The 27,890-nt window shown below is 54.7% G+C and overlaps 1 protein-coding gene across 4 annotated transcripts in view; it reads left to right on the forward strand.

Moving 5' to 3' along the window:
- LOC124231293 (1-acyl-sn-glycerol-3-phosphate acyltransferase gamma) overlaps nt 1-26,078 on the forward strand; it is a 56,282-nt gene extending 30,204 nt beyond the window's left edge. For all 4 annotated transcript variants that reach the window (XM_046647990.1, XM_046647987.1, XM_046647988.1 and 1 more), the window contains exons 2-9: nt 5,092-5,318; nt 12,192-12,361; nt 13,071-13,232; nt 14,201-14,354; nt 14,851-14,953; nt 17,675-17,750; nt 21,084-21,282; nt 21,585-26,078. In XM_046647990.1, coding sequence (XP_046503946.1) covers nt 5,141-5,318; nt 12,192-12,361; nt 13,071-13,232; nt 14,201-14,354; nt 14,851-14,953; nt 17,675-17,750; nt 21,084-21,282; nt 21,585-21,673 — 1,131 coding nt within the window. In that variant the 5' untranslated portion in view covers nt 5,092-5,140 and the 3' untranslated portion in view covers nt 21,674-26,078. The remainder of the gene's footprint in view (nt 1-5,091; nt 5,319-12,191; nt 12,362-13,070; nt 13,233-14,200; nt 14,355-14,850; nt 14,954-17,674; nt 17,751-21,083; nt 21,283-21,584) is intronic.
- The last annotated feature ends 1,812 nt before the right edge of the window (nt 26,079-27,890 follow it).

Consider the following 27,890-nt stretch of genomic DNA (forward strand, 5'->3'; position numbering starts at 1 on the left):
TGGGTAGGTGAATGGATAGGTAGGTAGATGGATGGATGGGTAGGTGGGTGGATGGATGGGTGGACAGATGGGTAGATTGGTAAATGGATGGAAGGAAGGAAGGAAGGGTAGATGGGTGGGTAGATGGGACAGAGGGAGAGAAAGAAGGAAAGAGGAAAGGTAACAACCATTTCTTGGTTCTCCTTCATTATGGACTTTGAATTTGGGTCACTGAAATTCACATATACCTGAAAAGTTCCTTAAGATTTTTTCTTTACTTTTTCTCCCCAAAGCCCCCCAGTACATACTCGTATGTTTTCAGTTGTAGGTCCTTCTAGTTGTGGCATGTGGGATGCCACCTCAGCATGGCCTGATGAGCAGTGCCATGTCCGCACCCAGGATCTGAACCGGCGAGACCCTGGGCCACCGAAGCAGAGCGTGTGAAGTTAACCACTCGACCACAGGGCCTGCCCTGAACAGTTCCTTTTATCCTATGATTCAGACCTCCCAGCCTGAACATCAGAAGTGATGCACTTTTGGCATATTTAATGCTTCCTTCCTTCCCATCACCGTCTGCTCAAGGTTAGAGCTGCTCTTGGAAAGTCCACACAGACGGGGCGAGGTGAGGCTGCCCGGCTCTGAGCATGCTCACAGGGGCGATGGTCCCAGGGTGGTTCTCCACGGCTGCGCCTGCTCCCTGGGTTTCAGGAACCCGGGCAGCGGGTCACCTGAAGTGGGGCCCGTGTGCTGGGCCGCTCCTGCTCCAGCGCTGTGGGTGGCACTTACTGTTGCTTTAGGACGATGGTGCAGTTTGGGATGGGGTGCGGCTCCCCGACTTGTGTGATTTAGACCATTGGCAAAGGCCGGAAAGGCACACAGATGGGCGGACTGCCGTGGAGCCCGTGCGTAGATGAAATAGCAGTCCTCCACACCCAGAGAAAGCCGTCAACGCTGCAGAGAGCGAAGAAAGGAGGTGGCTGGGCGCCCCTCTGGATAGCGTGGAGCATGGTGGACTCTCGGCTTCACTTTCTCTTTCTGTGGAAAGGCTTTGTTGAGAAGATGGGGATTTCAGGAAAGATGGGGGGTGCCTTGGAGAAGATCTGAAGCTCAGACCAGCTGACTAGCTAGTTCTTGAGGACCCTAGGGGCGTCTGGTGACAGACCCTGAGGCAGGAGCAGGGGACTGGGTGTCTTCCCTGAGCGCAGCGAGGCTGGGCCGGGGTTCACTAGCGGGTGGTGGGCCACCTGGGCAGCAGGGCCATGTTTACAGCAGGCCATGGGGGGGGTCCTGTGCACGTCCAGAATTCCGTGACCTGGGAGCGAAGAGGCCTGAATATTTGCAGGAGAGGTGCGTTCATTCGCTAGGGCTACCGTGACAAAGCACCACAGGCTCGGGACTCACCCAACAGACATTTGTGGTCTCACAGCCTCCAGGCTGGAAGTCCGACATCCAGGTGTCGGCAGGGCTGGTTCCCCCGAGGGCTGTGAGGGAGGATCTGCTCGTAGACGCCGTCTTCTCACCGTGTCCTCCCACAATCGTCCCTCTGTGTGTGTCTGTGTCCTGATCGCCTCTTCTTAAGGATATGGGTCATGTTGGATTAGGGCCCACCCTAATGACCTCATTTAACTTGATTACCTTTGTAAAGACCGTATTTCCAAGTACAGCCACATTCTGAGGTACTGGGGGTTGGGACCCCAACATATCTTTTTGGGGGGACACAATTTACCCTTAAGAAGTGCCAGCATTGGGTCTGAGAGTGGCCAGGGCAGTGCCCAGCCGGCGGGGCCAGGCCCTCGCGAGATGGTGGGGGCTGGTCCACGGTTTCCAGGCTCCCGGCTCTTCCCTCCACGCCAGCCCTGAGCCTCCAGCAGCTTGGCCACGGGAACCACAGGCTCAGAACCACCAGCAAGAGCGCCTGGAGGGAAGTGTCAGAACTGCCAAGCACCCCCTTCTCGGGGGCTGGAGCTGGGAGGAGGGTTGGTTGGCGTTCCCAGCCCCTCCTGCCCCACAGAACTCTGGCCAGCCACCCCAGAGGGCCCGGAGTTGTGTCTGTCTCCTGAGGATGAATTTAGAGCCGAGCATCGTGTCACTTCTCTTTAAGGCGTGCTGGCCATGGAGCCATGTTCCGCAGAGCCTTGCTGAGCCACTGGCCCATGCCGCCTCTCCAGCTGGTCAGCAGTCCGTTCTGTCCCTTTTGTGCTGAGGGAACAATACCACCCATGTCTCCCCTTTGGGGCGGGTGAGTGCAGCTCGTCCCCTGCCCTCAGAAGGTGGGGTCCTGGTGGCTTGTATGGGGTCGCAGAACCCAGGAGGCAGCCGCCTCACCCTCAGAACCAGGCTGTGCAGAAGGTCTGACAGTCCGCCTGCTGTCTACTGAAGGGACTGAGAACAGGCTCAGGGTCCTCGCGTCCCAGCGGCAGCATCTGAGCATGAACGAAAGGCACCAGCGAAGGGGATGGGATGGTTTGTGCGTCTGACACGTGAAGACTGGGTGTCATCAGGGGTTCCCTTGAGAAGAGGCCAGGCACCCAACTCTTCCCCTTTTCGCATCACCTTGATTAAATGGGAAAGAAAACCTGGGTGAGCCCCTGGCACCCCCAGGGCCTCAGACGACACCAACCACTTCTCTGACCCGGGAGAAGAGCCGCGTCCTGGTGATCTCGGGGCCTGGAAGGTGAGCGGCTGGCCTATCCTGCAGTGGGTGGCAGTCGGGCTGCGAGAAACTTGTCCCAAGAGCAGGGGTGGCTCTCTGGGGTTCTGTGGATGGACTAGACCAGGTCATGGGACAGACCAGGGACAGGCCACTGCACAACCCCGAGGACGGTGCCCGTGTCCACACAGACTTGCCCGGGTGCTCGCTGAGTGCATCTGAGCTGTGTGAGTTAGACCTCCAGGAAGTCGCTTTTAAAATCGGGTTCTTGTACTTTATGCCCGAGTGATGGAGTCAGCAGGCCTGGCGTGGAAGCTGGGGATGTGCTTTTGACAGCATCACAGCTGATGTGCCCGTCTACGGGCTGGCTTCTGGGGATTCTGGTTATTCTGGCCCATGTGGCAAAGCATGTGCCCCGACCCAGGATGTTGGCAGTGGGGGTAGAGCCGGTCTCCAGGGGCTGCACACTAGTCCAGGGGCTGTGGGGTGCAGAGAGCCAGCTGGGTGCCAGGCTGGGTGCCAGGTGATGGGTGGCAATGCCAAGTCTGGTTGAAGCCATTATTTCTAGTGCCAGAAAAAGTGCCACCTAAGGGCTGGCCTGAGACTCTGCCTTACAGAGGGCACCCCACCCATAGAGGGCCCCAGGAGGGAGCGAGGGCTCGGATCTCACTGCCTGGATCAGAATCCTGCTCTGCTGGTGCTCACTGTGTGACCCTGAGCAAGTCTCTTAACCTTTCTGTGCTTCCGTTTGCTCACCTCAAATGGGGCAATGATAATGTCCACTCACCGGGGTTTGTGTGAGCTCAAGAGACAGTACATGGAAAGTGTTTGTGCTGGACCCCAGTTCCGCATCGAAGAAGCACCCTTACGGCCCCGTTGTGTTAGTTACCTTTACCCGCTGGAGCAGTGAGCTAGTTTTCTGCTGCTGTGTAACAAATGGCCCAGCACAGAGTGACAAGGCCACACTACACACCCATCCCCCTCACAGTTTCTCGGGGTCAGTACTTCAGACATGACTGGCTGGGCGGGTCAGGGTCACTCATAGGGCTGCAGGGTCTGAAGGCTCGGCTTGGCCCTGGGGGTCAGCTTCCACGGGGGCTCCCTCGCCTGGTGCGATGACTCAGCTCCTTCCACATTCAGGGCCCGCTGCTCTAGTGTCTTCCTGACGCGGCAGCCGGCCTCCCCCAGAGCCAGCCACCCAGGGACCCAGAGCCGGGCGAGCCGCCCCTCGCACAGCTGGGCCTCGGAAGTCACGTGGCCTCCTATCCTGCATGGCCGGTTTGTTGGAGTGGATCCGCGTCCAGCCCACACTCAGAAAGGGCAGCGTCCGGCTCTGCCCTCTGAAGGCAGCAGCGGAAGCGTCTGCAGACGCGTTTTCAAACCGCAGCAAGCAGCCGCGGGGAGGAAGAGGAGCTGCAGACTGGGCTGGACCGCGAAGGGCCCAAGTTTTGGGGAGAAGTCACAGTCCATGCCCTGCAGGTTTGAGAGCGTCCAGAGGGGCCGCAAGGCTGACCCGGCGGCCGTGGGTCCCAGTGTGGAGGGAGGCGCATGCCCGCAGACTCACGCGGGTGAGGCAGGGCACACGCAGGCACCCTGTTGGCTCAGTGCCGTGGTGGGGATGGTGAGGCCGGCCTCGGTCCAGGCTGGGCGATGACGGGCGCTGTGGGCAGCCGTCCCTGTGCCCCGGGTGTGCTTGGCACAGGGGGTGAAGCAGGGCTCCCCTGGAGGATGAGGGAGCCTTTGTCACCCTCCAGAGCCAGCTTCACCCCCCGCCACCGCGGAGAGTGCGTGGCACCCGGGCCAGCCCTGAATTGGAGTCACTGCTCCCCGTGTGTCTCCGTCCACATCGGAGCATAGAGCAGCTCGCAGAACGAGCACGGCCAGGAAATGTGAGCTTCTGGCTTCACCTTTGAAACCAAGACATGCGTGTTGAAAAGGGGAGAAAACCAGGATACATTCTTGGGGGAGTCACCACTTTTGTGTCAGAACCAAAACAAAAGCCTTTTAGCTTAAAAAAAGTGCACAACAGCTTGGGAATTAAAAGGCTTTGTTGAAGTCTTGTGGATCTGTTTTTATAGAAATCTCGCATGCAGTTTTGATCTTTTAAATAAAATACTGAAAACACAAAATAAAAATTACCAGTCATCTTTTACCTAGAGATAATCACCGTCAATACGTGGATGCATTTCTTCTAGTCTTTCCTTTCTTCCTTTCTGGTGTGCATGGGTGTGTCTGTGTGAGTGTGTGTGGTGTGTGCGTGGCGTGAGTGCGTGATGCGTGACCAATGACTTCGCCTGTCTGCCCTCTGTGTTACTTTCAGAAGGGAGAGATCCCCAGTGCCTTGAGGGTAAGCCGTGCGCTCGGACGCGGTGGATCTGGGCTCTGTGTGAGGACCGTGGTTCTTCCTCCTCCTGGGCCCTGGGTCTCTGGCACAGCTCCTAACCGCTGCCCCTCCCTTCCAGGACGGCCGTTCTCAGTGAAGGACCTTGCACTCGCTACTGAGTAGCGACCATGGGCCTGCTCGCCTACCTGAAGACGCAGTTCATCGTGCACCTCCTCATCGGGTTTGTCTTCGTGGTGAGCGGGCTGGTCATCAACTTCGTCCAGCTATGCACACTAGTCCTCTGGCCCCTGAACAAGCAGCTGTACCGCCGGCTGAACTGCCGCCTCGCCTACTCGCTCTGGAGCCGTGAGTATTGCCCACCCCGAACACTGGGAGCTGGGGGCCCGGCAGCAGGTCGGGAAAGCAGAGCTTGCTGCTAGATGATCCCTAAGGCGGTCCCACGCAGGGGCTCCTGGGGGGGGAACACTCGCGATGATGTGACGTAAGGCGTTGGGCCTGGCTTCCTTCCCCAGACTGGGAATCGAGGGCCTGAGGGGGAACACAAAGGTTTTTTATCCCCAGCCAGCAGATGTGCAGGAAGGCGCTCAACCCAAAACTCTTCATCAGGTTGAACTTGATGACATTCCACCATTTGACCATTGAGAACACAGAGCTGGCAATTTCATATGGTTTAACGTAGTACTTTGGATATTGGAAAACAAACAGAAATAGAGAGAATGATAAACTCAGTTTGCCATCAACCAGCTCCGGCAGCTGCCAGGACGTGGCCAGTCTTGTTGCACCTCGACGCCAGCCACCCCGACACCCTAGGATCGTGCAGCCAACCTCAGGTGGCCTGTCATTTTGCTTGTGAATATTTCAGTATCTCTCTCTGAAAGACAAGGACTCTCACCCCCTTAGTTTAACGTGTGTGTGGAGACGTATCTGTTTTCTGCGTGTACTCGTGTATGTGTGTGTACAGTCAGTCTTCAGTGTCGGCTGGAGAGAGACTCAAGGACAAGAGCCGCCGATGGCCGCGGCGGAGGCTCACACCGTGGGTCGGGGTGCACCCGGCACGCCCACGAAGGGCAGTTTACCAGGGGCTGTCGGCAATCTACATGGTCGTAATTTTTGACCCAATTATCCACAAAATAAGAATGTAACCTAGAGAGATATCTGCAAAAGTACATACCTGTGCAGGTATTCTCATTTTATCATTTTTATGTGAGCACAGGACTGGCGGCAGCCTCAGTGCCATTGGGGGGGACTAACTGGTCTGTCTGCACAGTGGAATCCAGTGCAGCCACAAAGAAACAAGGGCACTCTCTCTTCACTGACAGCGCCAGCTTCAAAACACACTTTTAAGTGGAAAAGGAAGGTGTGCTACATAGTATGCTCCCGTTTGTTTATTTTTAAAGACAACATGCGTATGGTGCATGTGCACTCGTATGTGGCTAGAAAAATCCTGAAAGGATGAACGAGGAAACTGATGTCTGGGGCGTGGAGGAAGGCGGGGACCTTGGCCCTTTATTTCTTCCTGCTGTGCTGCTTATGTTTCTAAGCATGAGCACGTATTTCTTTATAATAAAGGGAAGGTAATACACATTTTCTGTCCCATGGGAAATGGTGAGTCCCCGTTAGCCCTCCCAGTTCAGGAGCAGGTGAGAGGAGGCCGCTGGTGTTGGCTGAGCCGTCTGCACAGGATTCTCCGCGGCCATGGAGAGACCAGCGCCCCAGGCCTTCCTTTCCGCCTGCCTTCAACGTGTAATAGCTTCAGTTCCCAGGAGTTTTTTCCTACATAAAAGTCTGCTTTTTTGTGGGAAGGGAGAGTTAGAAGTCCTATCATGTAACACATACCACTGAGTATTCCTGAGCATAACTGGGCAAGGGGAATGCACACCAAAAGGGCACCTACTAACTAACAAAACCTAAATTCTGGGCTCTGCTTCCAGCAGTGTTCTGAAACTAAAACCACTACAAAACAGCTAAATCCTGGGCGAGACCGGCTTTTAATGCATTGCTGGGTTCCCAGTAAGTGAAGGAAATCTCTCAGCCCCGCCTCCCAGCCCCTTAACTCAAAGGAGGAGGTGCTGAAATCGAACATCAACAGTGCCTGGGCCAGCTGGGAGCAGGACTGACTCTGAACCAGGCCTCCCGAGGGGCGGCTGGAGGGGGGTGGGCTGGCGGTGCCCTGTGGGCTCAGCACCCGCCAGGGAAAGGCAGGGCCCACCGCACAGATTAAGATGATGAAGCAGGAGCTCCTGGTCACAGAACAGCAGACGTACAGCAGACTCAGACAAAACTGCCCCAGGCGCCCAGGGTGAAAAAGAACCAAATAGAACTTACAGAAATGGAAGTTATCATTGTATTGTTTAAAGTAGAGCCTTAGTGAACGAATTTTACATCAGATTAGACACAGCTAATGGGAGACTGGGTAAACTGGACGTTAAGTGTGAAGAAGTCATCCAGAGCACAGCCAGTGACAGAGGAAGATATAAACAGGAGCTGGAAGGAGTCAGGAGAGGAGAAGGTCTGTGTATACTCGGAACAGGCCTGGGCCTCCTGTCCCGGGAGGAGCCGGGGTGGTGGTGGGGGGGGCGGGGGAGAAGCAGCTGGAAGAGAGGAGAACTGATGAAAAGCAGGACTGTGTAGCTCGAGGACGCTAATGTGTCCCAGGCAGGGTGAATAAACAGAAATCCACGCTAAGACCCCTCACGGTGAAATCACAAGCCATCAGGACAAAGGGGAGATCTTAAAACATGAGAGGGGAGAGCTGGCACCTGCGAGGATTGACAGATGGACAGCACACTGGGCACAGCAGTCAGCCCAGAGACGAGGAATGCCTCCACCCTGAGCGAGGTGACCGTCAGCCCAGAATCCCACATCCAGCAGGGTCACCTTTCAAAGGAGAAGGAGATGAAGACAGTTGTAGGGACCCAGGTGGGAGCACGCACTGCCCGTCGAGCGTTGCCTGAGGTTTTAAAAAAAGGCGAGAAAGTAGAAAAAAGCATAAGAACATTGGTTAGAAGTTAAGATTAATATAAAATCCCCCCATATTTGGAAGGAACACAGACACTATGGAAGCACCAGCCGACCCCTGTGCGCTGAACCCGCGTGCCCATGGGATTCCCCCAAGGGATCTGTTGAATTTGGGGGTGTTCTCCACCTGGGTTTATTTCTTAAATCCATGAGTCGGAGTCCTTCTCAAAAAGAGCTGAGTGGAGCCTTTCCCGGAGTTCATGGGTGTATGGTGAGAGCTAGGACCGCATTAGTGTTTTAATAACCACTAATAATGAGCCACTGTTTTATTTTCAACTCTACGCACATTCCAGTTCTCATCCTATGACACCTGGGCCTCCTCGCCGCCCAGCCGGAGCCCATTTCTAGTGCGACTCTCGTCCAGCCCACGGAGTCGTCATGCTGTGGCTCAGGCCGTGGCGCCCTGCTGACCTCGGCCGAGGTTTTAACTCCCTGTCTGTAAAACAGAAATGAAATCACCTATCTCACAGCTGTACTATCGAGATGAAATGAATGCAGAGTGTGTACAACAATGTGCAATAAACGATTACGATTATTAGGTGAATTTTGAATTTTCTTTAAATCAGTGGATGAAACATGCAGAGAATGCTTGCTCATTGTGTGTAAGGGCGAGCATATATTTGAATGAAGGAAACTGCTAAAAGAAATTAGTGCTGAGCCCAGGAGCCAACCAGCAAAACTCCTAATTCCAAACACTCCCAGCCTGACCGTGAGCGGATGTGGAGACGGCAGCCCTGGCAGCTGTGTGATGATCTGCAGAGACCCAGGCCTCCTGAATCAGCTGAGAAGGCCCCTTCGTGTCCTGATAGCCGATGGAAAAGAGCGGCCTTGAAATTGCACCTTCCCGCAGGCGAGCCTCCGATAGAGACTTTGTGCAGGACGGAGCAGGCTTGTTCTCCTTGGAATGTCTGTAGGGCGTTTACCTTGTCTGTCTGTCTTCTCTGCATCCCAGTTGCTCACCTGTGCTTCCACCTGGCAGTCGTGACGACCTGAAGATGCCTTAAATGCGGTGGGAATGGGCATGCGTCCCTATGTTCTGACACCGTGTGCCTGGATTTCCAGCGCCTTGGGGTGGAATGCAGGCCTCAGGCGGTCACCCCCTGCCCACCTGCAGAAGCTGGCAGGCTGGTATCGCCAGTGTCCTTTCCAGCTGTTAGCGGTCAGCACGAAGACCCACCGCAGCCTCGCAGACGGTACACATTTATGCGCCAGGAGGCAGCTGCTCTGAGCCTGGGTCACGGTTTCCTGCGTATGATCTGCAGGTTATTTCTGGGAGGCCGTCGTGGAAACAAGGGGCGTGTAGACAGGGATGTAAGTGCCAACGGGAGTGAGGCACATGTCAAGCCCAAAGGAAGAAATGGCTTTGGAAAGTATTTTTCTTAGAAGATTCAGTGTCTCGGGGGTGGTGCTCTTAGAGTTGCACCATTCCTCCTTCCTTCTGGGGTTTCCACGTGTGTCCACCTCCGTGTAACACAGGGCGGCCCCGAGAGCCTGCATGTCCTGAGCACTCACCGTGTGGCGGGCACGTTCCCAAGCGCTCACGCGTGAGCTCTCCCCACCCCCACTGCAGCCTGCCGGGTGGGGGCTGTGCTGCGCTCCCCCGGGTGGGCGCTGCGCCACTGACGAGGGCTCGGGCTCTCCTCCAGGGCGCTACTCCCCCATCCTTGTGTCTGTAAAGTCAGTAGGTTGAGCTACGTGATTCCTCTCAAACCAATGATGAGAGAATCCTGCGTGATTCCACTCACACGGGGACTCCAACACAGGCAAACTCGGAGCAGAGAGGGGATGTGGCTGCCGGGGCTGGGGCGGGGAAGCGGGGAGCTGCTGCTGGAGGGTGTGAAGGTTCACTTACACAGTGTGAACAGATTCTAGAGCTCTGCTCACGACACTGTGCCGACAGTTAACAGGACTGTGCTGTGCACTCGAGGGTCTGTCTGCTGAGAGGGAAGACAGGTCTCCAGTTAAAGGTTCTTCAATAATGAGAGAAAGCTTCTCCACTCCCTAGGAAATCGCTTTAGAAGCCTCAGTCTCTTTCCAGTTCACACGTAGGAGTTTGGCCAAGCCCTGCTGGAGGGCCGTCAATTCAATGAGTCGGCTCGGAATGGGGAGCAGGACAGAGCAGGCACCAAGCCGCATGGGTGTCGTCTGGGCTGCGGCTCCTGGACAGAGGTGGAAAGGCCCCCAGGCTGGGCTTTCAGATGCACAAATCGCCTTACCCTGGGCCTTCTCTTCTTTCCTTAAACAGCTTTACCGAGAGAAAACTCACCCATTTAAAGCTCACAGGCCAGTGGCTTTGGTATAGTCATAGAGTTGAGCAACCACCACTACAATCTAATTTTAGAACATTTCACCCAAGAAGAAACCCGTACCTGTTAGTAGTCACTCCCCATTCCCGCCTCCCCCAGCCCCTGGCAATCACTCATCTGCTTCCTATCCCTGTGGATTTGCCTGTTCTGGACACTTCATATAACTGGAATCCTACAGTATGTGGTCCTCTGTGTCTGACTTCTTTCACTGAGCGTGATGTTTTCAAGGTTCATCCCTGTTGTAATGTGTGTCAGAATCACATTCCGGTCGCAGCTGAATGATGTTACACTGTATGTACACATTGTTCATCTAGTCATTCGTCAGTGGATGGACATTTGGGTTATTTCTGCTTTGGACTATTGTGAATAATGCTGCCGTGAACATTTGTGTACAGGTTTTTGCGTGGACATGTTTTCCTTCTCTTGGGCACATGCCTAGGGGTGGAATTGCTGGGTCAGCTGGTAACTCCATGTCTGGAACAGTTTTCCAAAGCAGCGGCACCGTTTTGCGTTCCCAACCACAGTGTGTGGGGTCCAACGTCTCCTGTCCTTGCCAACACTCGCCATTGTCCGGCTGTTCGATGATAGCTGTCCTAGTGACTGTGAGTGGTACCCCACTGTGGTTTTGGCTTGCATCCTCCTAATGACTAACACTGTGGAGCATTCTCTCGTGTGCTTGTTGGCCATTTGTACGTAAGCTTTGGAGAACTGTCTGTCCAGATCTACCTGTCCTTCATTCCTTGTGCCTTTACTCAGTGCACCTGAATGTTGGCTGGAAGCAGCCAGGGCTGACAGGTTTGTTGTAGGTGCTGAGTTCACCCCGTGACAAATGGCCTTTTCTGTTGACCTGGCCTGCGTCCCCTCAGGGCCCTCTCTGGTCCCTCGATGGTGCTCATGGTGAGCTTGTACTTGGAGCTGACCCCTCACTGCCTCCTCCCCTGATTGGCCCTTGGGGAAAAAGGACCATGGCTCCTGAGTGTTAAGGTGTTGCCTGCGTGACGGACCTCCCGTCCGATTCCCGCCTTGTGTTGAGGAGGGAGCTGGGACCCCAGAGGCCGTGTAGTCAGCAGCATGTTGGGGGCAGAGCTTGTGCATCCCCCACTTCCGCCTAGGCTGATGGGACATTGGTCAGGAAGGGGAAACCAGCCTCGGTCCTCTGGTTCTTGGATGTCAGTGTCACGTGCCGTATCTTATGTCTCCTATCGGGAAGCCACTATTATCCCGTTTTTATAAATGGGAAACTGAGGCCCAGACAGTCAGGCTCAGAGCCCACTCCCGAAGCCCTGGCCTGTCTCATCAGCACTCCCTGGCCTCCGTCCCCAAGGGCTAGTCCCCCCAGGAGTCCAGCACACAAAGAACAGGGCTGCGCTGTGGCGATCCTGAGCCCAAAAGCCACGCTTCCTGGTCTGTGAGGTCACCCTTGGATGCCTGACTATGGCCGGCGTGATGCCACCAGCAGTGGCTCCAGCACAGCCAGGGCTGCCGGCCACAGGGGTCTCGGGGCTGGCTATGTGCACGCACCACCCCCCTTCATCCTGTGGATGAAGATGTGCCAGCCCATCAAGCCGGAGCACACGATGGGCATAAAGACGTGGGGTCCCTCTATAGTGATGGCTTTCCTTCCTCTGCCTGCGCCTCTCGCAGCATTCTGAAAGTTTCATTTGCCTTCTCCCTTGACTTTTGCTTAGAGAAGGGAACTATAATTTTGGAAAACTTATTTTATTAAACATAAACCATCAAAACTCATTTCTAACAGAAAATCCTGCTCTGACTGAAAATGCCATAGAAATACCCTGCCCTGGGTCTCCCCTCAGCATCAGGGAGCCCGGCTGGGCCTGGCCTGCCTGCAGGGAGGGGGCCTGCCCCTCACTGACGCCCCGCCGTGTGTCTGCAGAGCTGGTCATGCTTCTGGAGTGGTGGTCCTGCACGGAGTGCACCCTATTCACCGACCAGGCCACCATGGACTGCTTCGGGAAGGAGCACGTGGTCATCATCCTCAATCACAACTTCGAAATCGACTTCCTCTGTGGGTGGACCATGTGTGAGCGGTTTGGCGTCCTGGGGGTGAGCAAGGAGGGGGTGCCGGGAGGGTGTGGGCGAGCCGGGAGGGTGTGGGGGTGAGTAATGAGGGGGTGTCGGGAGGGTGTGGGGGTGAGCGATGTGGGGGTGCCGGGAGGGTGTGGGGGTGAGTGACATGAGGGTCCCAGGGGCTGGCATGGCTCCCTGGGGTCTGGAGTCTCCACAACTCTGGGTTTTTCTTCCCTCCGGTCCTAGCCCCTGGTCCCTCTTAGCTAGGAGTGGAGCACACACCTGACCAAGGGGGCCCCGGGGCTTATGCTGCATCTCCCCCCATAAACCCTCACTCATGTCTCCGTGAGTCCCCCCAGGGCTCCCTCACTTAGCTAAGCTGCCTCCTGTGAAATGTGAACGACCCCACTGAGGCAGCTGAGGTGTCCCCTGCCGTGAAAGCCTGTCAATGGCGGCCCCAAGCCATCTTTAGGAAGGCCCAGGCCTGGTGGCCAGAGTGGTCCTCAGAGTCCAGGCCGGCCATGTCCTGGGCCCCCTCCCTCCCACCAGGACTGCCCGCTGTCCACCAGGGCTGTGCCTGGGCTACCTCAGCTGTAGGACAGCGCCCCTGCGCTCTCGGGGTCGTGCTGGTCCCTGCGGTGCCACACTCAGAGTCAGGGCGTCCCTGGGGACTGTGACGTCACCCAGCACCATTCCAGTCCTGGGGGGCAGTCTGAGGGATGCTGCTGCTCTCCCTCCGCTGCAGAGTTCCAAAGTCCTGGCCAAGAGGGAGCTGCTGTACGTGCCCCTCATCGGCTGGACGTGGTACTTTCTGGAGATCGTGTTCTGCAAGCGGAAGTGGGAGGAGGACCGGGACACCGTCATCGAGGGGCTGAAGCGCCTGTCTGACTACCCCGAGTACATGTGGGTGAGTGCCCAGACGGAGCGGCCGGGACTGAAGTCCATGCGCTGAGCTTGGTTGACTTTAGTTGTCATGACTACAGTTTAATAATAATTGAGTTACTGGTTATAAAGCCAACAAGAACCCCTGAGCACAGGGGATGCTGGTTCACAGCAGGGCCCGCCCGCCACCCCGGGCTTGGAGGCTGGGGAGCCCATCTTGGGCCATGTGCTCCCACCTGTCTCCCCTGGGAGCCAGCGCCCTGCTGAGGGGCCCTCCCTACACCCCCGGCACCCCGGCCTGCGCAAAGGAGCATGGCTCGGCCGCTCTGGGGGTCTGCCCGGCGCCCCGCCCAGTCCCAGGCTGGGGCTCCTCTAAGGGAGGTCTGGGCTAGAGGCGGGGGTCAGAAGCAGCCCCAGTGCGGGGGAAGCTTCTCCCTCAGCACACGTGGACTGACCCTGCGCTGTGAGCACCCCCTCTGATGGCGTCTCCGAGCCCCGTGGGCGGGTTGACGGGGCAGCCATCTGGAAGCGTCACTGCCCTTGCTGTGAGCATCATTTTTCTCTCCACCCTCCTCTGGTCTCTGGCAGTAGCTCTGCGAGGCAAGCGCTTCCAGCTCGCCTGTCGCCTGTGGCGGCGAGCGGGTAACAGAGTTTACAGTTCCTCTCGCTGGTCAGACAGCTGCTGCCCGGCACGCCTTCCCATTCACTTCTCTCTGGAAAGAGCTCTTTTGCACCCTTTGGGGAGAAGTGAAACGCCGTGGGCTGTCCTGTGAGGCACCTCGCGTGGCTGTAGTGCGGGTCGCGGCCCGAAAGTGAAACAGCATTCCACACTGTGGTGCGCCCCATGCTGGGCCATCACTCGAGGGACCTTTCACTGACTCAGTGGCAAACGCGTAGCTATGGTCGAGGCAGCAGGTGGGGGGAGGTTCGAGCCCGGCAGGGCCCGTCCCCGACCGGCCACCCCGAGTGACCCTGCCCCCCGCTCCACCCCAGTTCCTCCTGTACTGCGAGGGCACGCGCTTCACCGAGAAGAAGCACCGCGTCAGCATGGAGGTGGCCGCCTCCAAGGGGCTGCCTGCCCTCAAGTACCACCTGCTGCCGCGCACCAAGGGCTTCACCACCGCGGTCCAGTGCCTCCGCGGGACAGGTAGGAGCTGCCCCGCCCGGCCGGGAGCCCCGCTCTCGGGGCCCTCAAGAAATGAAAACAGGGATCTGTCCAAACTGCACAGGTGAACTACACGTAAAACACAGGACACGGGAGCATAACAGGGAGAATCAGTAAGTGAGTTAATGTGTTACAAGAGCCAGGTATCATTTTTGAGGCGATAAAATGCTGCTTAATGGCAAATAACTGTAATAATGATGAAGTATATAACTGAAAACCTTCTAAGGGGAAAAAAATATATCTAATTAATCCAAAAGGAGGCGAGATAAAGACAAAGGCCAGACAGGACACGGAAATCGGCCAGGCGGGAGATGTCCACGGAGGGTCAGTGAGTGCAGTGGGCGGGGTCAGCTGAAGGCCCAGCCAAAGGAGGAGAACTGGCAAAGGAAGTGTATAAGGCCTAGCCGGGGCCTGCCCCAGGGTGCAGGGGAGGGCCTGTCCACGTGGCTGTGTCACCCTCTGCACCTCTCCCCCACAGTCGCTGCTGTCTACGACGTCACGCTGAATTTCCGAGGAAACAAGAACCCATCTTTGCTGGGCATCCTCTACGGGAAGAAGTACGAGGCGGACATGTGTGTGAGGTGAGCTCCGAGAGCTGCCCACAGGGGTCATGGGGGGCCACATGGGGCCATGGGGGCATGTTGGGCCTGACCTGGCCGCCCTCTCCCCAAGGCTTCCCAGCTCCGGGACGGAGGCCTCGGGAGCTGGCTTGCTGTCAGCCCTTGACACACAGGCTGGTCCCACGTCCCTGGCTGCCCCCACATGGAGGTGGTGCAGACTTGGGGACAGATATTTCTAACGGTCACACAAAGTGAATGAGTGGGGCCGGGGGTGAAGGCAGAATGTTCCGGATGCTCCAGGGAGGAGTGACCCCTCCCACTGGAGGGAGCACAGAGGCTTTCTGAAAGAGGCATCTGACCTAAAACTTGCACAGTGACCAGGGTTTCCACAGGCAGGAGAAGGACAAGCTGTCCCAGCCCAAGGGGGATGCCCACGTGGTGCCGTTTGTGGTGTGCAGCCAGGTAGACCCAGGGCACACACAGACCGCCCGGGAGGGAAGGTAAGGTCAGGGCCACGGGCTGACCTCAGTCCCACTCTGCCTCCAGCTCCTGGTGAACATGGGTCTACCAGCAGGGTGTACCCAGCCAGCCTCAACCCCTTTGCCAGAGTCAGTCCTTCCGGAAGGAGAGGGGAAGCTGGTTAATGCACAGCGGCTCAGCCAGCTTACAGACTCCCAGAATCCCCAAGAAGTGAAACTCAATCTGAGGTAGGGCCCTGTGGAGCCCTTAAAACATCCTCAGATTATCAGAAACAATTGCCGTTAATTTGTGCAGTGAGCATTTATTGAGTGCCTACTGTATGCAGAGCAGGAGGCTCAAGGCAGGGATGGGGTGGACAGGTAGACGGATCAGAGAACCAAGTTTCTGAATGGGATTCGCCATGAGACGGGGGCAGGTGGCCCCTCCGGCTTCCGGGAGGCCTGTCTGAAATGCTCCCCAGGGTGGAGAGTCTCCTCCAGCCCTGCCGGGCAGGCAGGCTGTGTCTGAGGGCCACTCTGGCGGAGCACCAAGAAGAGAAAGTGCCAAGCCAGGTGCTCATTTTTTTCCAGTTTCGTGTTCATTCCTCTGGGGAAATTGCCGGGCCAGACGTGCTCACGGCAGCCCCACCCGCGCCTCGGCGTGGACTCTCAGCTCCAGCGGGAGAGGACCCGCACTTTAATCTCATCTCGCCCTTTGGGGCAGAAAGTGTGGGGCTGTGTTTTACCTAATCTCATTTTAGTAGATATATTCTTAGAACTTCTAAAAGCGTCAGCTTGCTGTTTCGTGTGTTGTTGAGTAAAAGCAATATTCCAGTGAGTCCACACAGATGTGTGATCCAACAAGCCGAGGTTCTCACGCTCCGATGGCGTTTGCCCCGTCTCCTGTCCCCGACTGGGGGGCCTGTGGGATGGTGGCCTGGGGCTCTCCTGCTTCTCACTGGTGCTTGGGGCAGCATCCTCAGAGTGGCTGAGTCCACTCCAGGAGATGGAGGCTCGTATTTGTATTTATTTCTTGCTCCTCATTTTTCATTCCAATTTTACATGTTTCACACCGTGTGTGACAGACATGCAGCAGACCCTGGATGTGGTGCATCTCTGATATATGTATGGAATCAAGGGAGGAGGCGAGTGAGTTGGAGACTTTTCAGCAGTCATCTCTCTGCAGACAAACCCCTCAGAACTTCCTTTCCTTACTGAAACGGTCCATGTGTGTGGCAAATCCTTCTGGGGGCCCCTGGAGGTCCCCAAGACCTTTCCAGGCCAACAAAGTTCAGCTGTTTTTGTTTACAAGGAGTTTATATGCCTCCCTCAATCCCTTTGAGACACAGGGGAGTTTCCCAGAGGCTGTGTGACACGTGGCACAGCATCGCTCCCACATCTGATCTTGTGTGTGCTTGTGAAAATTCTGTGTTCATTGCTGATGTGGTCAAGATTGATAGCTATAATCCACAGAAACCAGCGTTCTCAATGCTTGGAGACAAAAAGATTGAGACACCTTAAAACGTGGAGATTTACCTCCAGCCATGGAGATCTCTCCTGGCTCTTCTCTCACTGTGGGCCCCGAGACGGGCAGCCGGGCCCCAGTGATGGCGTGGTCCCGGCTGACTGTCCCAGCTCAGTGTGCGCTCGTGGCCCCTGCTGGCCGTCTTGAGGTACTACAGTTGCCGTAGACGGCTGTTCTTGCCCGTGTATCTTACCAGGTAGCCACCTCCGCTCTTGGGGCTGGTAATCCAGCTGGTGATTAGGTTTATAAATAAATTAGTGTCCTAACTGAAGTCAGCTGTTTGTTAATCGAGATTAAAGTACTAAATCTCCATTGCTTTTCATCTGTGAGGCAAGTGGATTTCATTGGTGAAATAGGTAATCTTCTTTGCCTAACGAAAGGCACTTTCCATCGTGATTATTTCCAAAGAATGAACTATTAGGAGAGATCCAAATTCCTGCAGAGGCTCATGAATGATCACCCTTCACAGTGGAAGTGGGGGTATGGTCTGCTGAGTAAACGGCTCATGCATCCCTGTGAAATGCTTCCGCTGCGCACAAGCATGCACGTGTCTCTCTGCCACCGGGTGCTGGGTGACTCCACGGCACTCAGGCGGAGGCCCGGGAGCTGCTCTGATGCTTGTGTATTTTCGAAATCAAGAGTGAGACTGGAATGGAAAAGGCCAGCCAGCAATAGCCCCGAGGCTCAATGACTGACTTTCCCCGGTCAGCTTGATTTCTCTAGTCATTTACTTTGCTTTCAATCTTCTCAATTAAACAGGAGGTTTCCCCTGAAAGACATCCCGCAGGAGGAAAAAGAAGCGGCTCAGTGGCTTCATAAACTCTACCAGGAGAAGGTAAAGGTGCCTGCTTCCCCTCGGGGTCTCTGAAGAGGTTCCCAAGGGGCAGCTGGTGGGGCGGGCAGGGGCACAGTGACTTCCTCTGGAGACGAGAGTACGTGCAGTTCCCAGATGCTTCTTTCTAATCTTTCTCTTCTTTTTTTTTGTTTTAATTGTCTCAACTTTTGAGAAATTAACAAACTGGAGAAAAGTATAAAGGATAACACAACATTTATATAACCGTGGCTGATATTTTATCACATTTGTTCCATTTTTTTCTTGTAAAAGAAATGATAGATATTTAACACACATGTGTTATATGTGTGTGTATATGTGATTTAATATATGAGACACAACGTAGATGACATGAAAGGATTCTATGACAACCACGTCCAGTCTCTTCTCCATTCCCCTATAGCACACCTCATCCCTGGCTCTTACTTCCAATTTATTTTGTATACACAAACCCGCGGGACATTAGGTTTTCATTTTCAGCATTGTAGGAGCTTAAATAATCAGAAAATCCTCCCAGTATATAACAAATATCTTTTTAAGTGCATTGGCGAGCTCTCAAGAAAATACAGGAAATTTCTAGGATCAGAAAAAGAAACGGAACTGGAAGCCAGGTGGTAGCCTGTGAGCTGATACTGCCACACACTGCAAACAGGGTCCCCTTAACCTGAAGTCTTTTGTTTTAATGCCTACCTGGGAAAGAAGATAAAGGTTTGACCTCATTCAAAGCAGGAAGTTAGAGCTGAAAACCTCACATAAAGGTGGGAAGCTCTGAGAATTTTGTCCTCAGAAAGGTTAAACTGAAAAAAATTTTCCTGCCAGCACAGGGAAATGACTGTGAAGCTCTCCTTTCTCCTCCTGGTCTTAAAACGGTTTCCCCTGGTAATTCGCAATCACAGGCCTGTCCTCAAACAGGTGTAGGATTTGAATTTACTCTAACAACATAATTCAAGAAGAACACAGCCAAAATGTCAACATAAAAAGTGGTTCTGGGTGAATCTCTCTGGAGTTCCTGACAGAAGCAAGTGCAGGAGTAGAAGAACACAGCTCCAACCTGAGCTGCCCGGGTTTCCTCGGGGACAGTTCTGCTGGAGACGAGCTCATCACTGAAGTCTGTTATGGGAAGGTATGACAGACATGACAGACAGAAAAATTAAACCCTCAAAAACCTCAGCTGAAATGGACCTATCAGATGGAGACTAAAATCAGTATGTTTGAAATGATTAAACACAAAAGAAGGAATTGCAAACAAAAGACTGAGACCTATGAAAAAATGAGATGGACCGGAAAAACCAAGTAGAATTTATAGGCATGAAGAATCTAGTCATTGACAGTAAAATCTTAATTAACAGATTAAATAGCAGATTAGATACAGCTGAAGAGAGAATTAGTAAACTGGAAGGTTTTGAGGAAATTACTCAGAATGCATTACTCAGTATTGGGGCATTGGGGCTCCTGGAGAAGCAGCTGGGAAGTAGAGGGTACACCTGCAGGGAGGGGGATGTGATGACTCGGGAGGCCCAGCGCCACGGCTGTGCTGCCCGGCCCGAGGAGTGTGGGCTGCCTGGCGGCAGGGCCAGCAGAGCCTTGGGAGGGTGGAGGAAGGTGGGGAGACACGCAATGAGGGCAGCTTGTCTGGTTGTGTGTGTGGAATTGCTGACAAGTCAGGAAAGGTCAGAGGGCAGCAGCACCCCAGCCTGAGGGTTCACCCCATAGAGAGCCTCACCACGGGGGAGAGCCTGGTGTGTGGGCAACGAGGAGGGTACTGGTGAGAGCTCGACAAGCACTTCTGTGTCAGGATCACGTGTGTGTGTGATTCATCTGATCAAGAGCAACAAAGCCTGTCGTGCTCTCACCCGAGGGAAAGCTCCTGCCTTCGAGTTTCGTGGTGTCGTCTCGGGCCCGTCGTATACCGTGAGATGCTGTCACAACATGCTGAGAGGCCTGCTGAGCCGGGCCCTGCACTGGAGGGGCGACAGCTTCCCACACCACCTGTGCAGCTCTGGGCGCAGGCGGGCGCAGGTCCTGTTCTCGGAGGGTCGGGGTGGTCAGAGCGGGGATGGGCAAACAGCTTGAAAATGGCTGGAGTTTTCCGGGGCCATGCCGAGAAGGGCCTTCCAGGTGGGGTGGGGAGCATGTGGCGTCGCCCTGAGGTGCATGCGGGAGTGTGGGGGTCACAGGTCCTGACCACACGAGGCCCCGTATCGCCTGCCCTTTGCCCCTCGAAGGGCAGGGCAACTAGTGCCTCTGCACAGGCTGATGAGGCTGCGAGGCTGCTGTTTGTTGAGCGCCCCCTCATTTTTATATAGTATGAAACACAGCTGTGGGAAATTGAGTGCAGAAAATAAAATAGAAGACAATAAAGGCAGATGACACTCCACGCCCCCAGGATCGCCACCAAGATCCTGTTGTTGTGCATCTTTCCAAGCTTGGTCTCTACAGACGGATGGTCACACTGTGTGTGTCTCAGTGGCATCATGTGGTTCTTAATGTCTTCCTTCACAAATCTTGAAGCATCCTGGGTCTCCCTGTTAACACACCACTGCGTTACGTATGACGGCCGCAGAGGGGTCGGAGCACCAGGCCTCGCCGACTGTCAGCCGCACTCAATGTGGAGCACTTCCCAGTCCTGCTGTCATGACGGCTCTGACAGAGTCCTCTCCCCGATGTCTTCACACGCTCACCTCTCCTCCCATCGTCAGCCTCCAGGAAACAGAGACCGAGAGGGTGACCCGGAGCTATGGAAGGTGCCAGGACTTGTGCCCAGGCCACGAGACTCCTGGCGGGTCACAGCCACCAGGCCCCCTTTGAGACCTAGCAGGGGTTGCAAGGGGCCTGGCCAACGCCGGCAGTCCTGGGGTCAGAGGTGCCTCTCATGTGCTAGGTACAGACTGATTATTTTCTTAGGAAACTTGCCAGTCAAAGGGTTTGTATTTTTTCATGCTTTGGATACAAGCAGCCAAGGCACGAAGCTCATGCCAGCTTCCCCTCCCACCTACAGCATGCGTAACCCGTCTACTTTATTTATGGGGCATGTTTATAATCATTTGTAAACAGGAGTCATTTTTCACTGTCAACGCTTTTCTCTAGTGTTAAAAGAATAGCATATAGGGGCCAGCCCCGTGGCCTGGTGGTTGAGTTCATGCACTCCGCTTTGGTGGCCTGGAGTCGGAGCCTGGGTGCAGACCTACACCACTCATCAGCCATACTGTGGCGGTGACCCACATACAACATAGAGAAAGATTGACACAGGTGTTAGCTTAGGGTGAATCTTCCTTAGCAAAAAAAAAAAAAAAAAAAAACATGTAAAGAGACCACTTTTCTTGTCGACTCTTTCAGGATGCGTTGCAGGAGATGTATAACCAGAAGGGGGTGTTTCCAGGGGAGCAGTTCAAGCCCACCCGAAGGCCGTGGACGCTCCTGAACTTCCTCGCCTGGGCCACCATCCTGCTGTCTCCTCTTTTCAGTTTTGTCTTGGGCGTCTTTGCAAGTGGATCTCCCCTCCTGATCCTGATGTTCCTGGGGTTTGTTGGGGCAGGTAACGAACTTGGGTGACTACACAGCCCAAGGTCGGGTCTTCCGTGTGCCGGCCATGGGGGCGGCCTGGAGACTGTCACAGTCACGCTGGGAGCTGTCCAGGTGACAGCCCGTGGAGAGCTGGGATCCAATCTGAGCCTTGCAGGCCCCTGAGAGCGGGTCTGGCCACGGGCTGCAGAGGACACCTGCCCCCCAGGACAGGCTGATGGGCAGGCGCGGGGAAGGGGGAGGAGGCGGGAGCCCCCCTGAACCACTTTTCCAGCAAAGCCATCACTCTAACCTCCCCTTTTTCCTGTCTTAAAGCTTCCTTTGGAGTCCGACGACTAATAGGAGTAACTGAAATAGAAAAAGGCTCCAGCTACGGAAACCAAGAATTTAAGAAAAAGGAGTGATTAATGGCCGTGATTGAACACACGTGACCGGACGGTGGTATCCACTTAACTCAATTAAAAACAGAACAACACACACAGAGCGGAAAAAAAAGACACTTAGAAACTATTTTTCTTATTAACTGGTGACTAATATTAACAATAAAACTCGAGTGGAGGGGTAGAGGAGCGGCAAGGCCTGCAGACGGGGCCGCCACCCGTGCCGCGCCGGCACCAGGCGCCCGGGGAGCTGGGCTCCGAGGTCGGCTCCGGACCCGGCTCTCGCCCGCCCAGGCCACGGCTCCCGAGAACTCTGCCTGCCGGAGGGAGCCTCTCGATGCCTCCTCTTCTTAAACTTAGACCCCACTTTCGTTTTTATCAGTTACTTCAGGAACTGACCCCGGCCCCTCGCCTCTTCCCCGCACCCCCTGTGAACTGTCTCTTTGCGACTCTTCCTCTGTCCTCCCGGGAACGGATTCGACAGGGTCCGGCCCGGAAGCGCCTGCTTGCTGCTCTGCTCGGCATGGCACGGCACCTTCGCTCCCAGACGTGGGTTGGCCTTGGAGAGAGTTCTCCTGGTGATAAGCACACACCGAGCGTTGGCTGGGTCCGCGGGGTCGGGTCGTGGTCCTGCGCCAGGCTGGCTGCAGGCAGACGCCCCGCTTTCTTTCCCAGAGCATCTCGCCCGTCTCCTGCCTAACCCTGGGTGTGAACACCTGAAATGTGGTTTTAAAGTGAACGGGCCCCTAGGACTCGGTGAAACGCACAATCCTCCCTTACCCGGACCTGCGCTGTCCCTTCTCCCTGCCGCCCTCAGACCCCAGGCCCTCCGCCGGGCCTAGGGGGGCCCGGGCCCTCCGCCCCGCAGCCCAGGAGCCCCGCGGTGCTGACCTCTGCCCTGCAGCCCACAGCACTCTCGGATGCTTTTTAAAAAGCGGTGTCACCGTGAAACCTCTGTCCTCCAGAGGTGGTGGGAGACTGTTAACACGGAGCTCTCGGGCTTTTAGAGGTTTTATTTCTACAGTTGATCTGTTGATGGCTCTCAGCTTCCTGAGGAAAGCTAGAGATGGTGAACCCCCGCCCCCCGGGCCCGCGGGCGTGCTGGTTCCTCCTCGGCTCCTCCCGCCGCAGGGCTGTCTCCAGAGCGTCCTGCCAGCCTGTGCTTGGCTTCTGTCCTCACAGCGTTCCCTTTGGCTCCCAGCCCTAGAAGGAGCTGTTTATTCCGCACATGAAGGCGCGAGTATCAGTGTCCGCTCGGGGGGTAGGCCAGGGGCTGGAAGCCGCGGGGGCTGGTTGGAGGAGTGGGCAGACCCCGGCTCTCCCTGGGCTCAGCTAGTCATTCCACCAGAAACCCCACCTGCACTGGACTTTTCCTCCTAAACCTTCAACTTGCTTTTTTAAAGTGACACTCCCCTCCTGTTTTTTTAGCAAGGGAAAGGAAAATAATGGGTGTTCTCTCTGATACACTGTAACCAGCATTCTGAACGGAGGCAGGCTGAATTTTCTAGAAAAAAAAATAGAGGAAAGAGGCATGGAAAAAATTAAAAACTAAATTGGGAAAATGATGATGCATTGGCCCTAAGTATGTATTTTGGGAAGCTTCCTCGAGGCAGCGTCTGCTCTCTGACCGCGACCCTGTGCTGGGCTCTGCTCGGTGACGCTGCTGGAGACAGGGCGCAGGCTGCGAAGGCACCGCGGCTCTGCGTGCTCCTGAGTGATGGTGGATGAGGACAGCCCCTTGCGTGCTTGAAGGGGTGAAACAGCTTTAGAATGCTCGTAGAAGGGAGCTCCCCTCCATCTTAGGGCATCTCCCCTCCTTCCCTTCGCCAGCGCCCGTGGCGGAGCCGAGCAGACAGTGCCCCTCCGCTGCGAGGGCCGGTGAGCGACGACCTGAGGTCTGCTCTTTCTTTCCGTAAATGCTGCTCCTCTGTGTCTGTCTCCTGTCGTTCGCTAACTCACTAACACCTAAAGAATCTTAGGAAAGAAAAGCCGAAGGGTACTACCGTGCAGATACATTACCTGGAAAATGCAACTTGAGATCGTTTACCATTTAATTAATAGTCCTTGTTTCCCAGATACGTTCCCTCCCCTTGAAATTAATACGTAATGTGTGAACTCTGCATTGCGGCGGTGAGGGCGCTGTGGAGACTCCCGGCCAATGGAGACTGAGGCCACGGCCTGGGGTAACCTCAGCGGCTCCTCCACGTTTAACCCAGTGACCCCATGCATTTGAATACCCAGCCCTTTGAGAGCAATAAAAACTACACTATGAATGTTTGGGGTTTTTTTTTAGGGAGAGGTGGATTTTGCTTTTGATCCACTTCAGGAGAGAAGTGGAAAGGGGGAGGGGAGCTCCTTTAATTTTTTAAATTAAATTAATAAATCACAGAATAGTGCTTTTTTTTTTTTCCTTTTCCTTTACGCCTACCACCGACCTTCATTCGTTGCTGATGTTGTCATGTCAGGCTGAGTGCTGGGACAGTCAGGCTGGTCACCGTTGGGGGCAGTGCGCTTTAGGCCCGAGTCGCGGTGCCCTCCACACCGGGTCCTGGGTCCCGCCAGGAGGGGACGTGTTTGCTGACCCCCTCCGCTGGGGGGAGGTGTTTGCTGACCCCCTCTGCTGGGGCCTGCTCTGTTGCTTGCTTCGCGCCTCCAGAGCCACCCCACCTTGGCTGGAGGCACAGAGAGAGGGCCCTGGGCCCTTCCTGTGAGGGTGCAGCGGGCTGAGCGCAGAGCCTGGGCGCAGCTGGCCGGCATGTTTCTCAGCACAGGCCCAGGCCCTGCTCTCAGGCGCCAGGCGCCGAGTCAAGACATCTTCCACGCGTGTATCCTGGCCCTGCCCAGCGAGTGGAGTTTGAGTTGTGGACGCTCCCTATGTGTCCAGCTGGGGAGAGGGCCACAGATCTCTGTCCCCCTCTGGCTTCTGGGGTCCTGTGACCTGTGGCAGCTACCAGCACCTAGAGACTGTCTGGCTTCCCTCTTTGGGGTCTTCCTGATGGCACTGTAAGCAGTGACTATCCCCACTGCGTGCACGTGAGCAGACGCTGGGGAAAGCCTTAGCTGGTCATGGGAAAGCGAGTCATAGATGTGTGAAGGCTCTCTTTCTGTGCGCCCGCCTTCTCTCCATGCTGAAGCCTGGAGGAGGGTTTGAAATGACTACCCATTGATAAGAGTTTTAACCCAGAGAAAGAAGTGACCCTGGTCACCCGGTGCTTGGTGACGGCGTGCCAGCTGCATGGCCCGATTATGGTCTCTGTCCTCAAGAAGCGCAGAGTCTGGTGGAAGAGATGAGCTCTGAGTAGACAAACTACTCAATGAAACAACAGTGTGAACAGCACTTTCTTGTATAAAACAGCCATGATCCTGGATCAGTTTGGAAGCCCTGTCTTGTCTGTCCCTGTTCCTCCTGCTCTGTGGCGTGAGAGCCTTCCCTTACAGACCTTTAGTCAGTGAGCACGGGAGCTGACGGGTGCCTGCAGTCACGGGCAACTCCGGAGCCTAGGCCTTCCACGCCGTGCGACCACCGACTGGTATCCCACTGGGCGTGAGGAATCAGGGACGCCCTGCATGTCACTTTGTCTCACCTGTAGGACAAGCCCAATAGACTCTGCTCAGCCCACCTGATTTTCAGCAGAATTGTTTAATCCTGTGCGTAAACTCATGCTGCGAATTTCTCACTAACAGCTGCATGCTTCCCCGGCATGCAACACTTAGCATTAAATGGTGTGGTGTGGCTTCTAACCCTGCAGCACTGTAACCAGGCTTAGGGTTAAAATGGTGGGCCTGACATGACCACCTGCCTTCCCTCTGGAGACAGCATGGCTCTGGCCCATGTTTCTGCCCCTTTCTCTAGCCTCTCCTAGCGTCTGGGCCTGGGCTGTGGGGCCAGCCACACCACTAACTCGCCCTGGCTTTGTCCCAAACCCTGCGTGGGGCCGCCAGGGTGCATGCAGACATTCGGGTCCCACGTTCTTGCATATCAGGGCCAGGATGCAAAAACACAGGGATGGTTTTTGGGTCGAAGATGTCTCGCTTAGTTTTGCTCGATTGAGGGGTGGACACATATGAATTCAGTTTTCCCACAAGTATTTGCCGCTAGCTAATTCGGTGGAAACGGTGGCATTCTCATAACCCACTCAGGAAATAAAGGACAAGAACCCTTTTCGGGAGCCTAGGAGATTTCCCGAGAGGTTGACAGAGTCAGCCCCCCGCGCCCCGGCAGCAGCACGTATTCTTCTCAAAGACAGCTGAATTGCTTTACACTTTGTAATGACAAGCTCACCCAGAGTTTTCTTTTCCTACAAACTTCTCAGTTTCTTAACTTTTTGTTGAAAAAGTATTTGGACAGAAGTCGAACTGTGAATGATACTGAAATGCACTAAATTGTATTAAACTGGAGTTACTTGATACAATGAAGAAATGCATCTGATCTACTTGTATTTATTGTCTCAGAATTGTATGTTGTGACAATCAAATGTTCCTTGCCTAAACGCCAGGAAATCCAACGGGCTTCTTAATCATAAAGATTGTCAGTAAGTACTGTAACTGTAAATGAGAATCTCTCTCTTTGGAAAACCACACAAACCATTGCTTAAGCGCGTGTGACGGACGTTGGGGTTCTTTTTCTATTATTGATACTCTGCCATACCTGACCACTGGCCAGTTTCAAAGGGTGACAATTTGTACACAGGGTGCGAATGTATTATATGGAGGGGTCGTTTTGTACACTTCATTTTTACAAGTTTTGCTACTCTCGGGCTTTATGTAGTTGAGGATAGCGGTATTTTTGGTCTCTGGGAGTTGGTGGGGGGTAAGGGTGGGGGGACTAACTTGGACTTTAAAAGCCTGTGTCCCAAAAACTGGCTGTGTTTGCCATGCTCTGCAAAGATCACCTCATACATGGGCCTGCGTGAGCGTGCCTGAGTGCCGGTGTTTTCTGGATAAAATGCTGCAGGCATCATACTTGTTATTAAAATTGCTGCTGTGAAAGAGAGGGATAAAATGTCCACAATATACGAGAAAATGACTGTCTGCCTCCTTTCGTCCCTTTGTTTCTAGTCCGCACAGATTTTTCCCAGGGGAAGAAAAGACCTGCGGGCACTCGGTGTCTGCGGGGTCTTCCGCCTGCACAGACCCGCCGGCGCGGGGCCTGCGCTCCCTGAGGCCGTCCTGCCCGTGAGCGCGCTCTCCATTTCACTTAAGTGGCTTTCAGAAGGGGAAATCTAGAAGGAGAGCCATCACCTGGCCAAAGCAAGGGACAAATCAGTTGGTGCATAAAGGATGTGCCTAAAAATGGGTCTTAAAGCCATCAAGGACAAAAGGGTTTCCAAAGTAGGCATGTATATATCAAAAACTATTTTTTTGTAAAAAAAAAAGTTATTCTGTGGAGAAAACCAAGGAACCCTTTTTCTTCTTTATAAAGAAAAGAACTCTTGTTCGAACCAAGAGGTATTCCAGGGTCTCATTTGTCTGTCTTCTGAAAATAAATTGAGCTAAAAGAACCGTGGTGTCATTTATGCTCTGGGAACAGCCTCTGACGATGCGCCTTTCTGCCCCCGGACCATCTTGTTCCGGTGGTACCAGCGGCAGCGGGGATGGGCCCCCGGCCATACCCGGCTCAGGCCTCCTGAGAACCGGAAAAGCCCGTCTCGGACAGGAACTCTGGAAAGTTCCACATCTAGCTGTGATTTATTTTTAAAAATATATCCTGAATTCAGAACACACATGCACCAGCGCATGCACACATGTGCACATGCACACATGTACCAGCGCATGCACACATGCACCAGCGCATGCACGTCGAGACGCATGTACATACGTCCACCCGTGCACCTGCACGTGCACACGAAGACACGTAGGTGCACAATTTGGGGGGATGTGATGTTTTCCCAGGGGACCAAGCCAAAGGGCCCCAGGACCGCGCGGCATATTGCAATGGCCGGGTTGGGTCAGACCCTTGACCGAGTCTCCAGGGACAGGTTCTGGGAAAGCAGCGGGGAGCACAACTGTCAGGGCCCTGCCTGAAGCCACTAACCAGCCGAAACCAGTGCATTTAAATGACAGAAACATCTGATTAAAACTCTGTTCAAATAAGGGCAACTTGAGGACCCCAAGAGTAAGCAAGAGGTGGTTTCATTTACTTTAAAAATGCAGAATCAATGGGGACAGCCCAGTGGCGTGGTGGTTAAGTTTGCATGCTCTGCTTCAGCTGCCGAGGGCTCACCAATTCAGATCCCAGGTG

The sequence above is a fragment of the Equus quagga genome, chromosome 21 (genome assembly GCF_021613505.1).
Source record: "Equus quagga isolate Etosha38 chromosome 21, UCLA_HA_Equagga_1.0, whole genome shotgun sequence".
In the NCBI taxonomy this organism is placed as follows: Eukaryota; Metazoa; Chordata; class Mammalia; order Perissodactyla; family Equidae; genus Equus; species Equus quagga.